This window comes from Nymphaea colorata, chromosome 13 (genome assembly GCF_008831285.2).
Source record: "Nymphaea colorata isolate Beijing-Zhang1983 chromosome 13, ASM883128v2, whole genome shotgun sequence".
Taxonomy (NCBI): domain Eukaryota; kingdom Viridiplantae; phylum Streptophyta; class Magnoliopsida; order Nymphaeales; family Nymphaeaceae; genus Nymphaea; species Nymphaea colorata.
Genome location: NC_045150.1, coordinates 5,975,012 through 5,990,149, shown reverse-complemented (window position 1 = coordinate 5,990,149; position 15,138 = coordinate 5,975,012). Strand labels below are relative to the sequence as shown.

Below are 15,138 nucleotides of genomic sequence, written 5' to 3'. Positions count from 1 at the left end.
TGAAGAAATGAAATTTATTCTGTCTTCCTCATACTCCCGGTGCACTTAAGATATAACTCTCGATTCTGTATAGAAAATTATTTGAGCTTTCTTGCACGACCATAGAGAGGTAGCAAATGGAAAAAAGGAAATAGATGAAAATGAGAGGAAGATTACATACCTCTAATATGAATGATATTGGAAATGAGTCATCTCTTGTAAATGATCATAGAGTCACCTAAGATGAAACTCCAAGATGATGAACTATTAAGAGATCTCTTTGTACTTCTTTGAGGAGTTTGAACTTGGAAAAACTTGCTCCCAAAGTTGGAAAAGAAGAGAGAAATAAAGAGGCAAATCTTCAAGTGATGGAGTATTTGAACTCAAAATGCTCAAGAGGAAGGACTGTGGGGATATTTATAGAGAGTTTTGGAGCCAAAACTCAAACTTTGATTTGTTTTGAATTTTACAATATTTTCATCCAAATTTCAAATAATTTTGAATTATTTTTATTTTTTTTCTAAAAAATAGGTTTTGACTAAGAGGGATTGACTATTAGCCATACAAACACCCTTTTGAATTGTGGGCACCGGAGGGGGCTGCATTGTTGCTGGAGGTCTAAGAAATATTTTTTTAAAATTTAAATAAAATGAAATTAAAGTGAATAAAATAAGACAAAATCACCATAAAACCTCCTTTTACTTAAAATATGTAGAAAACTTTTTTTTTTGTTATAAAAGAGTGGTCGGCTTAGTTTTGAGCTTCAAAAACATATTTTGGTGCGAAGACGAAGTGTAAAATAAGAGAGAGGTCAGCGCATGAGCGCGCGGGACTTATAGCACCAGATTTTGCCGTTTAGAACTTGATTTTGGATTTTGAGTTTGAAATGCTTGATTTGGATCTAAACTTGAGTTTAAAAATTCATTTTAGATCGAATAGTTGCAAAATTGTTTTGGGTCTAAAATTAAATCAAAATACAATATTTTTTGAAAAATTTGGGGTGATAACAATATGCATACCAACTCCTCAAGTTTTCTTTTTTTAAAATTAATGTTATGTATAACAATGCTCCTTTAAATATGAAAATTTGTGAAAAGTGTGTCCTCCAAAAAAATTTTTTGACTCTACCACTGGTCCAAATAAAAGTGGATGAAATACAAAAAAGAATAAAGCAAACTCATGGGAAGGGGATGATAGAAGGGCAGCCCGAACAACTCAAGCACCATAGAAACATACAAGATTGTTGCAGCATTCTCTCCACCCAAGGGTGGCCTCCATGGACTTCCTTGAGGCTTTTTATTTCATTGAGTTAAATAAAATATTATAAAATAGCTCTTATGAAGAAAGATTTTACAAAAAACAGTCAAACACATCCCCTATTTTTCTAACATAAGGTGACACCACTTCTAGGAGGGATTTTTAGCAATTTGTGAAATGTTTCATCATTTGGATAAGGGTCCTGAATTGAGATTTGATCATTTGATCCGAGGTTTTATTTGGCCATTTGGAGTGGGTCAAGGTCCACAAATTTTCAGTAAGTTTGTTACCCAAAATTATTGTTGCCATGCATTTATAACTTTTATAACTTATTGGGCATGTATATAAGCAATCTTAGCAAAATTACTTCATGCATATTAGAAAATGACATATAAGGTATAAAAGTTATACCTTATATGTGGTATAACTTCACTTAACATAGTTTGTGGTACCATCACTTAACATAGTTTGTGGTATGCCAAAACAATTAAAAATGCTGTGCTTAATGAACTTAAACACAAGTTTTTGTTTATTCTGGTTGGTCGCCACAACCTTAACCCATTAGAAGACATAGTCATCTACTTAATAAAATACCCATATTGACAGTCTTATGTAAATTTAAAATATTTTAGTTTAATATATATATATATATATATAATTTGAAAATTTCTATTTGAAATGTTAAAATTTTGAAACTATAATTTGGCCCCACGACAAAAAATTCTTGGCTCAACCGCAGCTTCTACTAGTAAAATTTGCACATTGTGAGAAGATAGTGAGCAAACATCAAATATTCGTGATTTACTGTCACATAGCAGGAAGCAGTAGCCACACCAATGATTCTTCAATTTTGGCTAAAACTCGAGGGATCAGTCTATGACATTAGTGTTGTTAAAGGCATATGCCTCAAGGCGTGAGGCGTACGCTTCGATGCTATTTTCCATGAAAACCCTTGGATCCGGGGCATAACATGTCTTGAGCTTCACTAGCCGGGAACAAAGGTGGTGCGTGAGGCGTACGCCACAGGCAGGACATTTTTGTTATTTTTCTTTTCCGTTTTCGGAAAACGCCGCTTAAACCCTCGACAAATCCCTTCGTAATTTCGTTCTCTCTCTACCCTCCCGAAAACCAAGCCACTTTTTGTCTGCAGTTCATTTTTCCCGCGAAAGCCCCTCCGGCGCGCTCTCTCTGGCACTCTTTGGTCACTCCAGCACTCATAGGTCAATCTTTCTCTTTCTTTCTTTTCTCTCTCTCTCTCTCTCTCTCTCTCTCTCTCTCTCTCTCTCTCTCTATCTGTCTCTCTCTGCTGGCGACGGACGGAGAGTGGGCGACGCCGACGGCAGGTTTTTCATTTGTTAGTTTGTTTGTTCCCTTTTGATTTTTAGGGTTGTGATCTGCTTCATTCTTGCGGGATTTGTTCTTCTCTCTAGTTTCCCAAAATTGATGGCAGATTGCGGCGGAATTTCCTGCTCCGTTTTTATCTGTTTTGAATGTCGTCATCTGTTTCAAGAACGTGCTCCCTGTTCATGCCGTATTGCCGTGTTTTGAGTTTCTTCCTTTTTCTTCGATACATTCAGTTCTCAACTTTGATTTCCTGCTCCCCGTTATGTTCGTTTTCTCTTTTCTGTGAAAACTGCAACTTGCAATGCTTGAAATGGACCAACAGAACACTGTTTATGCCGTGTTCTGTTCATGCCGTGTTCTGTTATGTGTGGCCTTTTGTTACCTTCATTCCCCTGTTCTTCAGACATGTTCCCTTGTCTGCTTCCATTTGCTTTCATGTGTGGCTTTCTGTTAGGCCCTCTTCCATTTGCTTCATATGCAAAACGCAAGTGGTTTTGCATATGCCCCCTAGTGGTTTTTTCAAAATTTTTATTTTTTTAATTAAAAATATGTAATTATCGATAATTATCACCGTACCGCCGTACCAAGATCTGCAAAATGATGTACCCTTTTTCCCGTACCCGTACCAGCATCCGGCTGATATGGGTTGTAATTGTATTAGCCTTAGCTTAGGAAATTTCTGATCTCCGATGGGGCAATGGAGGGATCTGTCAAGTGCCCTAAGTCCATCTTTACCTGGTCCGAATCGAGCCTGGTTTTAGTTAGGCAATAGTAGTTTTTAACGTGGTTTTTTCATAGTTTTAACACTGGTAGTCATTTTTAACAAGGTCGGTGTTAAAATACCTATTGCAGTTTCCATTTCACCAGGTGATTAGTTCTGTAGATAATGCTCACTAAATTTTCCTATTGAAATAGTACGAAACCAATTTCCCTTTTTACCAATCATTAGCTCAGATACTGATTGCAGGATGTGCAACAGATATTTTGGCTTCATATGTATATATTCTCTATTATCTCTTAAATATTTATTTTATGTTTACTTGTGTTTTCCAACACAGATCATACACATGCAACCTGTATAGCGTATGAAAGTTTAGGTTAAGGAATTGATGCTCATATCCCCTTTTTTTTTTCACATTAGCTTTTTGTTTATGTTTTTGTGTTGTGTGTTCTCGGAGACCTTTTTGTTTCCATGACAACAAAAATCATCAAGTCATTGAAATAGATCCATGTGTACTGTCCAAGTTGTCTTGCAAGTCATATAAGCAGTGTATAGTTGTACAAACTGTCCCAGCTTACAGCAATCAACAACGGACATGTTGAACAACATGTCTCTGTAACAGTGAATTAAAACAACGGACAGTTGGCAGGTGGGTTGCGAAGTCCAAATCTCATCCTAGGACAGGTGTTCTTGGAAAACCTGTTCCTTGAATCAAACATGCTCATAAGATCGTGGAAATCACAGTAGGTGTAAATGTGTTCACTCGTCTTCTCCTCTTCCATTTAGTCCTGTGAATAATGCAGGCATGCATTTTGGACAAGATGTTCTTTGTTTTTGTGTTTTCCTTATGCTAAGTTTTGTTTTTTTGGGTTGTGACAAGAATTCATTGTGTTTAACTGTTTATTGATGGTCTGAATGTTCCATAAGTTGTCCTACTTGATATGACATGTAAATGGTGAGAAAAATATCAAAATGCTTTTCCTTGATTCATCAGGAATTTATTGTGTTTATTGATGGTCTGAAATGTTCCATAAGTTGTCCTACATGATGTGACATGTAAATAGTGAGAAAAGTATCAAAATGCTTTTCTCAGATTCATGAGAATTCAGAAGCACCTATGGGTTTCAGAATTATGCTTCTGAGCAAGAAACTGGGCACTTTCAAAGTGCCTACGGAAGCATGATGTCAGAAAGGAACCTCACTTTTCCTTTCAAAGGAAGCACACTTTTCATATAAAGGAAACAAACTTCCAGTGAGAGGTTAAACAAGATAGCCCTTTTTAAGAGGCATGCTTCCTTAAAAAGAACTGCGTTTCTTGTTCAGTTGGTTTCCTTTTCAGTTCCTTTTTGGCTTGAAAATCACTTTTTTTTTTGTCTTGTTGCTTACTTAATTAGTTTCATGTCCTGTTCCTGATTGACTTTCATTATCCACTTTCCCTTTCCAAAAATTTCTAAAAGCCTCGCATCGTCTGTTTCACCTGATCCTGCATGTGATATTTAACACTTTTTTGCTTGCAGTCAGAGAGATTGCCAGTGTGACCAAAATATCAGATGGAGAAGATGGAAGCATCAGCACATGTTGATGTACAAACTTGACAACTTCATTGTCTATTTATTATATATCATGTGCTGCATATTCCTTGTGATATGTATGAATTCTAATTACTGTTCTCTTTTGTTTGTGATTTTGAAGGCAAAACCTGGAGATGAGGATATTACACAATCTATAAGACAGTTGAATATTGGAGAGACATCATCTGCAGGAGCTGGAACATCAACAATCCTCTTCAAGAGGAAGCCCGTTATTATTATAGTTGTTGGAATGGCAGGTCGATCCCCTAACTATATGAGTTCCATGTTTTTTTCTTGCTTCACTGTCTTCCGTGCATGTTATGGGAGATATTCAGTTAAATTTCCAGATAAACGTAATACAGTTATTAAATGTCTCCTTGCTCCTGTAGGAAGTGGAAAGACCACTCTGTTGCATCGCTTGGTTGGACATACACTTTCTTCAAACATCCGAGGATATGTCTTAAATCTTGACCCAGCAGTCATGTCCCTTCCTTTCGGTGCTAATATTGATATACGAGATACTGTTAAGTATAAAGAAGTTATGAAGGAATTTAATCTTGGTCCGAATGGTGGTATTCTTACCTCACTTAATCTGTTCTCTACAAAGTTTGATGAGGTATCAGTTTCAGCGACCTACGTTTGTGATTTATTAACTTCGGATATTTTCATCGATATCTTTCAAGTTCATGTTTCTCATTCTCTGGATAATATGGTAGGTGATATCTGTTATTGAGAAAAGAGCGGATCAACTGGATTATGTTCTTGTTGACACGCCTGGTCAGATTGAAATATTCACCTGGTCGGCTTCTGGAGCCATAATCACAGAGGCTTTTGCGTCAACATTCCCGACAGTGATTGCATATGTCGTGGACACTCCTCGGTCAGCAAATCCATCAACTTTCATGAGCAACATGCTTTATGCTTGCAGTATAGTCTACAAAACACGTCTACCACTGATCTTGACATTTAACAAAATAGATGTGGCTCGTCATGAATTTGCTTTGGAGGTGTGTGGCATTGTAGGCTTAAGACATTTCATGTTCCTTAATGTGGACGTGTCGGGGGCATTTGAGTTTATTCCTGAATAAAGACTGCCTTGATTTTCAGCACTTTATAGATTCTGCTTCTTTGAAATAGATTGATTATGCAATTAACAGCTATAACCTTTTCTCCACATATTTTCGTTGTTGCAACAGTGGATGCAAGATTTTGAAGCATTTCATGCAGCACTCGAATCTGATACATCTTATACGTCAACTTTGACGAGAACCCTTTCTTTGATGCTGGATGAGTTTTATAAAAATCTCAAGACTGTGGGAGTGTCAGCACGGGATGGTGAAGGGGTTCACAGCTTCTTCAAAGCAGTTGAAGCTAGTGCTGAAGAGTACATGGAGAGCTACAAGTACCAAATTCTGATATTCTTTTCTCAAATCAAAGTGTGTGCATTCTGGATTACCAAATGTTCTTCTTGTTTGCAGGATTGATCTTGATAAGAGACGAGCTGAAAAGGAATCATTGGAAGAGGAGCGACGTCGTGCAAACATGGAGAGGTTCAGGAAGGACATGGAGAAGACAGGAGGAGAGACTGTGGTCTTGAGCACTGGTTTGAAGAAGAAAGAGGGAGAAGATAAAATTGAAGCGGAAGAAGAGGAAGAAGAAGAGGAAGAGGAAGATTTTGAAATTACCTCTGACATGGAAGAGGAAGATGATGATGGCGAAGATGAGGAGGTTGCAAGGTTCTCTCTTTGAGAGCGTTGAATAAGAGGAAGAAGATAGTGATGATGGTTCGATCTTGCAAGGTTGTTAGTTTTGAAAATATGAATGGTTGCATCATGTTTGAGGTCGAAGAGAAGGATGATTTTCTGGGTGGCAATGATTGAAACAAAGTCCAGAGTGGGGATCTATTCCTTACGATTTTGTCCATGGGAGTTCGTCCTGCATATTTTATCTGAGAAGATTGGTCCTCTGTAAGCAATTTTCTTTTTCGTTCTGTTAATTAATCATGTATGGTTGACTGCGGTACTTGATGGAGTACATATCGTCGAAAATCCCAAGTAGAGGAACTGTGGATGTGTGTATGCAGTTGTTCATGAAGAAGTAAACTTTAAAGGGGTCTTTTGGTAGAAACTAGTCTTATTAGTTATTGAGGTTGGGCCCCCAAACATTAGAAAATATAGCCTGAAGAGGGTTAGAGACATTAAAATCAGTTATGTGAAAAGGTAAAGAATGCTCTTCCCTTCTGTCAGGCTCCACTACACATTATTAGAGAAGCTTGAAAATCATAAACCAAAATTATTCCCCATCCTGTGAGCAGTCCTCAGTACCACATGTCCAAGGCAGTTAAGGCAATGTTCTAATAACACCTTCTCCATTATATGAGCCACCGTCAGTGGTTCCCAGCACTGTTTGTGCATACCTAATTAAGAGTGTGCATAGTTGTCCAAATAGTTTCATCCCACATAAATAATGGGAAGATCTAAGTAATTCAATATAGCTCTCATCATTTCCTCGTCTCTCCTTTGATCTACATCATTCTTATATGCACTACATGGCCTGGTGCATTGGGGCACAATACTCACCTTTTCAGAAAACCAAGCTAAAGGTCCTTTCCGGTGACTTTTGCCGCTGCACTGGTGCATGAATGTTTATCTGGAACTTGATTGAATTTGACAAGAAATGATACTCAAAAGGAGTGATTGGATTTGGACCCTCTTACTGAAACATACTTGGTTCGAATCTAGACAGGGGAATTAATGTAGACCATCAATGGTTAAGAAACTTTCTATGTAAGGGTGCCTGATCAGAACACAGTTACCTAACTTACCTGCCCAACTACAAAGCCCTTGTGGGATCAAAAAACACTCGCTGGTCATGCAAAAGGCTTTTCCTTCTCTCTCTCTCTTTAAAAATATGAAGACCCATACTGGAAAAGCTCTGAAAACATAATGGCAGAGAGTTATCTATCGCGAGGTCCAGGTCACCATCTATGGTCATGGTGTTCAATGATCACTAGACCGAGTCTCTGGTTGACAAAATTGCTATTCTTGAATTTGAAAATATGATTCACAGTTTTGCATTTATTTCAGCAAATGCTGGACTTGAGAGACTCTAAATTAATTTCTACTATTTGGTGCAGTACTAGTAATCAATTCTGAAGCATCCCATGCAGTTTAAATCAAATAATTCTCCAGATTTTTCTTGTGCGTTATTGACAAAAACCAATACACCTTGCGAAGAGCTCTAGTGAAAGGAGAAGTTGGAAAAGGAAAATCAACAGGGGCAGTTTTCCTTAATGTAAGAATATGAAATACTTCACTTTTCCTTCTTCGTTCTTTATTGGCTAGCTAAATTTAGTTAACCAGATTCTTATCTGGTTTTACATGGAAAGCGTTAACCAGGCAGGGAAAGATACTGCTAACAAAACAGAGCACAGCAACAGTAACCAGCCAATCGTTTTCCAAGTCTGATTTCACATGCTTACCTGTGGTTCATTTGACATAAGCAAAAAAAAATGCTGAAAATAATAAGTAAACAGCTACAAAAGATAACACTAAATCATGCTTCAACTGATTTAAGCTTCCTTACCGATTTGGCTAACCAGATATGAATTTTCCTGAAAGGAATATTTTTTTGCTCAATTAGTGTTAGAATCCACCTTATAACACAAAATCCACCTATCTGAAGTATGCATTTCATCTTGGGAAATAATAGATCATCATGAAATTGCTCTGGTTCTATAAGATTCTCCAAACTCCAGCTATAGTTGCTCATCTTTTAAGTGAATGTGGAAATGAATGAGAATGGCATCTCCTTCGCACGCAAAGCCACATGCACTGCATGGTCTTTTACCAACTTTTGTAAGAAAAACTCATCTCCAGTTAGCCAACATATCTATACAGCTTGGACTGCAGATGCAAATCCAGACTCCACCACTGATGAATACCATGAGCCTGTTTAAAATTAGCTGCTGGATGTAAGTTCACGGTCATGTTTGCTGATGGAATGAGATGAAAAGGTTGGCTTTCCTGTCCAACTGCATCCATTAACAAGCCTCCAATAGAGTGTTGTGTTGCAAGCCGTTCGAGTTTGCTTGCCCCGATGGCATCCATAAGATTCCGGTGCTCAAAATACCCAATGTACTCTGCACATATGTGATCAGCTGGATTCACAAATAAGCAAGGAGTCCATGCTGAAAGAGCAGTGAACAACTCATTTGCTTCGGATACAAAACTCCTTCCTTTAACAGCCATTGCAAGGCCAGCAGTGATAAGACTGCTGGCTATCCGCAGGCTGGTTTTTACCTTCTGATCTTTAATCCTCTCAATTGGCGCAGAAATGTATGGAGGATTGAACAAAAATGTATTTAGAAGGATACCTTTCTCAGCCATGCATTTGCCAGCAAGCATGGCAATGGCTGAACCAAGAGAATGGCCACACAACCATATATTATTTGCATATACAGGAACAAGATTTCTAATTGCCTCAATTGCAGTGTGAAAACGAGAAGTTTGATGAAGGCCATGATGAACTATGCTCAGGTCTAATTTCAAGTCTCGAGACAAAGAATCTCCTTTTAGTATTGTGCCCCGGAAAGCAATGACTGCACTTGGAGAAGCCTGAGATTGGAAGCTTAGACATGAAAGTGGGTCATTAAACTCAAAAATTGCGCCAAAAACTGACAAATCTGCATCATCAATAAGAGGATGTGCTAACTTAAAACCAAAGAATTCCCACCAAGGGGGTGCAAGGGCATCAGCTCCTTTGCGCTTCAATTGGCGGTCGCGTTCGAGAACATAGACAGCTTGAACTAAACTAGCGGCAACAGATCGTTGATGGTCAGGATTATCCCTGATTCAAGAAACATAGTTTATTTTATTTCAGATCAACTATGACAACGATTTCTGCAAATGAGCAGACAAAACAAAAAAATGTTTGACCAAGATAATCTGAAGATAACAAGATGGCGTTCTTATATAAAGATTGAGCTTCTTTGCATCCACTATTAGACGTTGTTTTTGATCTCAATGATTACTGTAAACATACCTATCATCCTATTCAACTCAAGATGAGGCCTCATCTTCTGCTAATGACCTCAGTACTGGTTATAGAAAATTACAACCTTATTTGCAATAATTTTACCATCAGAATTGATCAAGCAAAAAGTTTTGAAGAGCATTTTACATATGCGACGGAACACTATATTTATCTTTTGGTAGTCCAGAAAAGGCAAAACTGTTACCTTTTTTTTTTCTTTGTTTGTAAGGGAAGAGAACCTGTAACAGTGATGGCATAACTTACAGTACATTTTGGAGGTGTTTGAAATTGAGCAGAATATGTGTGCACCAAAAGCAAAATTTGCTGATGTTAACTACTGAACCAACCATCTAGACTGCCTTTAGCAGTTCTGCATTCAGATGTAGGCATGGTGTCTGTGATTATATAATTGCAAATCCTTAGAAGTTGTTTGGGGTTTTGGAAGCACCTTTTTGAGCTGTTCTTGGTTCCAAAAATTTGCATTGATCCTAAAATATGCATGAGTACTGAGGCCACGCCAAGGAATTTCACTGACAATGACTACTTATTAAGGATGTTGCAAAATTGTGTTTTTGGGGATGCAACTTCATCGCAGAAGCCATTGCGCCTCTCAATTCCCATTTCCAGCGGTACTCTTTTTACTAAGTCCTAAAAGATTCAATTTAATTTCATTGGGTGGCACATAGAAAATCAACATAAATAGAAAAGAAACATAACTTGAGAAGCTGAATCAACGAAAAAAAAGAAAAATTACCAATTAACAGGACTTAGATGTACAGGCCCGGAAGCGCTGAATGTTTCTCGCTCAGATGTCATTACCATGTCCCTTCTAGTTTCCTCCAGAAAGATGCCTAATAGACAAAAAAAAACATGGTAAAAGCACAAGTCATCGGCAGTAATTAAGACTATTTCTTTCTTTTCTATTAACTTAATAAATTTCTACCGCTTCAACAAGTTCGCTTCTATTCAAGCACATTGGGTTATCACATCACTGAAATTCAAGGCATCCTGTGGCTACACTGGAAATCTAATTGACAAAATGAGTTAAGAAGACCCATTTCCTACACAACGCCCCAGACACAGGATAATCCCTATACGTCAAACAAGCTCCAGCCGTTTGACCTCAAATTGTATATGATGTCACAGAGTTTTTTTCCGCTGCATCTGCAAAAGCAAAATAATCAACCACAACTTACTCCCACGACAATTTGGTGAATGCCAATAGAAGGTAGAGGATATGCAATTTTGGAGGACAAGGGAATCTCATTTCAGTGAAAACACACAGAAGCAAGTCATTTTTTATTTCTCTGTCCCAGATAAAAACACAAAAGTAGGATCCATAGGGAGTGTGCGGTAAGGGGAAGGCTGCGTTCTTTGGATTTTGGAACCGAGTGTTCCAAAAATATGTGACACTTACCAGATACCAGACAAAAGAACGCAGACAACAAAAACACGGAGAACTAATTGTTCACGCATTCTGAAAGAACCGAATTGTAGGACTAGCTATCACATCCGCAGACTAAATTTCTGTTTCCTGTTATTAAGAGGGATCCACATGACAAGAGGCTATACTCTGAGTAAATATTTGTGATGATAATATGATTAACCGGAAACACAAATAAGATTTACTAACTTCTCTATGAGAATTTCCGTCGCTGTAATATCCTGTTTCTTATATGTTTTATGCTATGATTTCCTACCCCATCCTTAAATTATGTGGCTAATTTTTTGGGAAACAAAAACTAATAAATGACAGAAAGGAAGAAAAACATTTGAACAGAGCAAGATTTATGATAATTCTTTTAGGTAAACAACGCTGATCTCAAAACTTTTACTCGCTTTCAACCCTAAAATTTGCATCATTTCTTCCAACTTAAGATCTAATAAAGGAAAGGCGACAAAACAAAAGTATTGTGAATCAAAAAGAAAAAGGAAACAATCATTCACTCAAACTGGCCATGAATTCAATTCATTCCATTTTGTTGAAAAAGCAGAACTATCAGAAGCACTGTTACTGTGTTCCATTTTACGATCAATTGAGATATAAGAACAGCACATGCAAACCGTCGACCTTTTCTTTTCTTTCTTCCTTTTAAGGATTACAACGTCGTCGTCATCACACAAGAATGATCTAAGGAGGCAGAACACCACCATCATTTTTTCTTTTGGTTCAGAACATCTTAATCGTCAATATTATTCATTGCATAAAGAAAATGACCGAGAATGATCTTACCAGCATTAAGAATTGCAGCCAGACGCAGTCGTTTCCGGTTGCAGTTCCTGCTACAGATATGTCATCTTCCGTTCTTTCTTTCAGAAATCTAGTTTAATCGACTTTGGTGCAGCCAAGAAAACTAAAAATCTCAAAACATAATCCTGACCGTTTGAGTCATTACCTTTCTCAGACATGATAACTATGGTATGTATCAACTGCCTATTGGCACACCACGACGGGATGACAGCTAGGGACATCGATAGTTGGTATATCATTTTTAGCGACCGAAACTGTTTTCTAAAAAACTTAATAAAAAAAAAAACAGCTCAAAATTAACGTATTATAAAGCACTGCTCAATGTTCTAATTGTATATCAAGAACATAGTTGCGTGTCGACCAAAAACACGATTTTCTGCTTATCAGGCGTTCTCTAACTGTAAATATATCTATTTAGATGATCCTGATGAGATTACCATTGTGTCCCAAAACTTACCTCTTTCCTTAAGATTTTGAGAATTTCAACATGATTTGGGCGACCTTTGTTCTTGAATCGGTTTCATTTCACTTACGAAATATTGGTGAAATTTGATCGAAAGCTAGGCTTCCACTATTATCATCATCTTCTTCAGCATCTTGGGCGACCTTTCTATTGGGTTCCATGATGATGTTCAATTTTGGATGTCTCATTTTCCTAAACTGATGAGATCAAAGCTAAGATAAACTGGGACAAGCTCACATTAACTGATCAGCAAGTTGTGCACCCTTATATCAATTAAGTTGCAGTTGGTTCACAGGATAGCTAGTCACCGTGCACTGATTTGATCAAACGTAATGGTGCTTTGTGCACCCTTATATCAATTAAGTTGCAGTTGGTTCACAGGATAGCTAGTCACTGTGCACTGGTTTGATCAAACGTAATGGTGCTTTGATAATTACAGAATTTTAATAAGAAGAAACCAAATGTAGTTCTGCTTTGATAATTGTAAAATTTTAATCAGAAGAAACCAATTGTAGTTGTGCTTTGATAATTACAGAATTTTAATAAGAAGAAACCAAATGTAGTTGTGCTTTGATAATTGTTGGTGACACTAGACATAACTTGGCTACTGTGTATTTCAACCAAAGTTTGAAGCCTCCATTAACCATTCAAAGAGCTTCTGATCAGTCAATTTGCCCATATACTTCTAGTTTATATTTGAAAGATCCATATATGCTTGTAGTGCAAGTAATTGGAAATGTCAAGCTCAGTCCATATCTGGTTGAAGCCTTCAGCTAGCTCAGTACCCAGCCTAGCTATAGGGAAAATGAGTACCTAAACATGTAGTCATGTTCACAAAAGAAAAAGGCTTCCACTCATTTTTCATAATTTTAAAATATTATTTACAAATAAGTAAAATCCCCATTTCAACTTCCATTAGTATTTTCCTATTACTTTAACTAGATTGACATGAAGAATTTGCTTTCACCAACTCATGCACCTTAAGAATAATCAAACATGTGTTGAATCTGATTTAGCTAGGGATGTCAATGGATTGGATATATCCCTAACCATATCCGTTTTTTTGGATATTCACACATTTGGATTCAAATTCAGATTCGATGCAGAAAAATCATATCCGAATTCAAAATGTAATTTCATAATTCAAATCCTATCTGAATCCAATTTTTGCATTCATATCTGAACCGAATCTGAATTTTGAACTAAACTTGACATATTTTCAAAATGTAAGAACTTTGGATACATGATATTTATTTAAAACTAAATCCAATGTGAATCTGAATCTGATTGGATATTTATGTATATCAAAATCTGAATTTGATCAGATATGATTTCTTAAATCTGATCCGATCCAATTTCCCAATTGGATACTAGATTTTTTTTCTTCATATCTGATTTTTTTGGAAGGATTCAATCGGACATCCTATCCAAATCGGATATATTGACATCCGTAATCCCATTGTCAATGCCATCAATTGTGTGCAGTATCCGTAAATCTTTCCTCCTATGCAGATGAGGTTTCAGCAGCCTTGCAGGCTTGTCTTCTCCCTATTTCAGCACACACAAATAGATAAATAGATATATAGGTATTGATGTGTATGGGTATGTGTGCGTGTTGCACATGTATACAACCTGCTATCTACAAGAAGCTGCTATAACGTTTTGTTTAATTCATTTTACTGAAATGTGTTGATGCTGAATATTAAAAATATGAATAGAACAGGAGATGGTCTTTCTTCCTGTGTAGATCAGGTTTCAGCAACCTTGCAGGCTTGTCTTATCCATATTTCAGAACACGCACACACATGCACATGCCCACACAAATAGATGAATAGATATAAAGATGTGGATGTGTATGTGTGTTGCACATGCATGCAACCTGCTATCTACAAGAAGCTGCTATAAGGTTTTGCTTAATTCGTTTAGCTGAGATGTGTTGATGCTGAACATTAAAAAACGAATAGAACAGGAGCTGTTCTTTCTTCCTGTGCGGATCAGGTTTCAGCAACCTTGCAGGCTTGTCTTGTTCTTATTTCAGCACACACACACATGCACATGCACACACAAATAGATGAATAGATATATAGGTGTGGATGTGTATGTGTGTGTTACACATGTATACAACCTGCTATCTACAGGAAGCTGCTAAGGTTTTGTTTAATTCATTCAGCTGCTTACTTGAACAACATTCCATGACAAGTGGCTTGAGATAAGGTTTACTGAATGACTTATCTTGAATAAATTGTCCCGTCAAAAGGTTGTGGCATGTTTGGGACAGAAAATGGGATCGAGAGAAAAATTCTGCGTTTGAATAAGGAGATTAAACTGCCCATCTATTGGTAATGAGACAAATCGTTCGAAGAACTTGCAGTCAAATCTTGCTTAGTTTAAAGAGGAAAGAAAACACTAAAAATCCTTCATTTTGACTTGTTTACTAAGGCACTAACAGAATAAGATGAACTTGATAAAGATGAAAAAGTCCGTTTTATACCTCCACTCGGCTTCAGCACTGTGTTAA

General features: G+C 37.2%; 2 protein-coding genes across 8 annotated transcripts; one reads left to right on the top strand and one right to left on the bottom strand.

Moving 5' to 3' along the window:
* Nucleotides 1-2,326: 2,326 nt before the first annotated feature.
* On the top strand, nt 2,327-6,999 carry LOC116266559 (GPN-loop GTPase QQT2). 3 transcript variants are annotated; one of them, XM_031647804.1, is made up of 7 exons: nt 2,327-2,456; nt 4,819-4,884; nt 4,994-5,129; nt 5,262-5,488; nt 5,589-5,879; nt 6,069-6,274; nt 6,351-6,999. In XM_031647804.1, exons 2-7 carry the CDS (start codon nt 4,852-4,854, stop codon nt 6,619-6,621), a joined length of 1,164 nt encoding a protein of 387 aa, XP_031503664.1. In that variant the 5' UTR covers nt 2,327-2,456; nt 4,819-4,851; the 3' UTR covers nt 6,622-6,999. The 3 variants fall into 3 exon arrangements, with proteins under 3 accessions (XP_031503664.1, XP_031503666.1, XP_031503667.1); XM_031647806.2 differs by having other exon boundaries at nt 2,438-2,579; XM_031647807.2 differs by lacking the exon at nt 2,327-2,456 and adding an exon at nt 2,484-2,590.
* Nucleotides 7,000-8,201: 1,202 nt separating this feature from the next.
* Nucleotides 8,202-12,330, bottom strand: LOC116267129 (GDSL esterase/lipase At4g10955-like). Of its 5 annotated transcripts, XR_007575184.1 has the most exons (5): nt 12,140-12,330; nt 10,661-10,757; nt 9,248-9,720; nt 8,458-9,013; nt 8,202-8,353 (listed from the first exon to the last, which is right to left on the bottom strand). XR_007575184.1 is itself a non-coding variant. In XM_031648715.2 (3 exons), exons 2-3 carry the CDS (start codon nt 10,726-10,728, stop codon nt 8,751-8,753), a joined length of 1,038 nt encoding a protein of 345 aa, XP_031504575.1. In that variant the 5' UTR covers nt 10,729-10,757; nt 12,140-12,330; the 3' UTR covers nt 8,202-8,750. The 5 variants fall into 5 exon arrangements, 1 of the variants encoding a protein (XP_031504575.1); XR_004175519.2 differs by having other exon boundaries at nt 8,458-9,720; XR_007575183.1 differs by lacking the exon at nt 12,140-12,330 and adding an exon at nt 10,850-11,142 and having other exon boundaries at nt 8,458-9,720.
* Between the last annotated feature and the right edge of the window lie 2,808 nt (nt 12,331-15,138).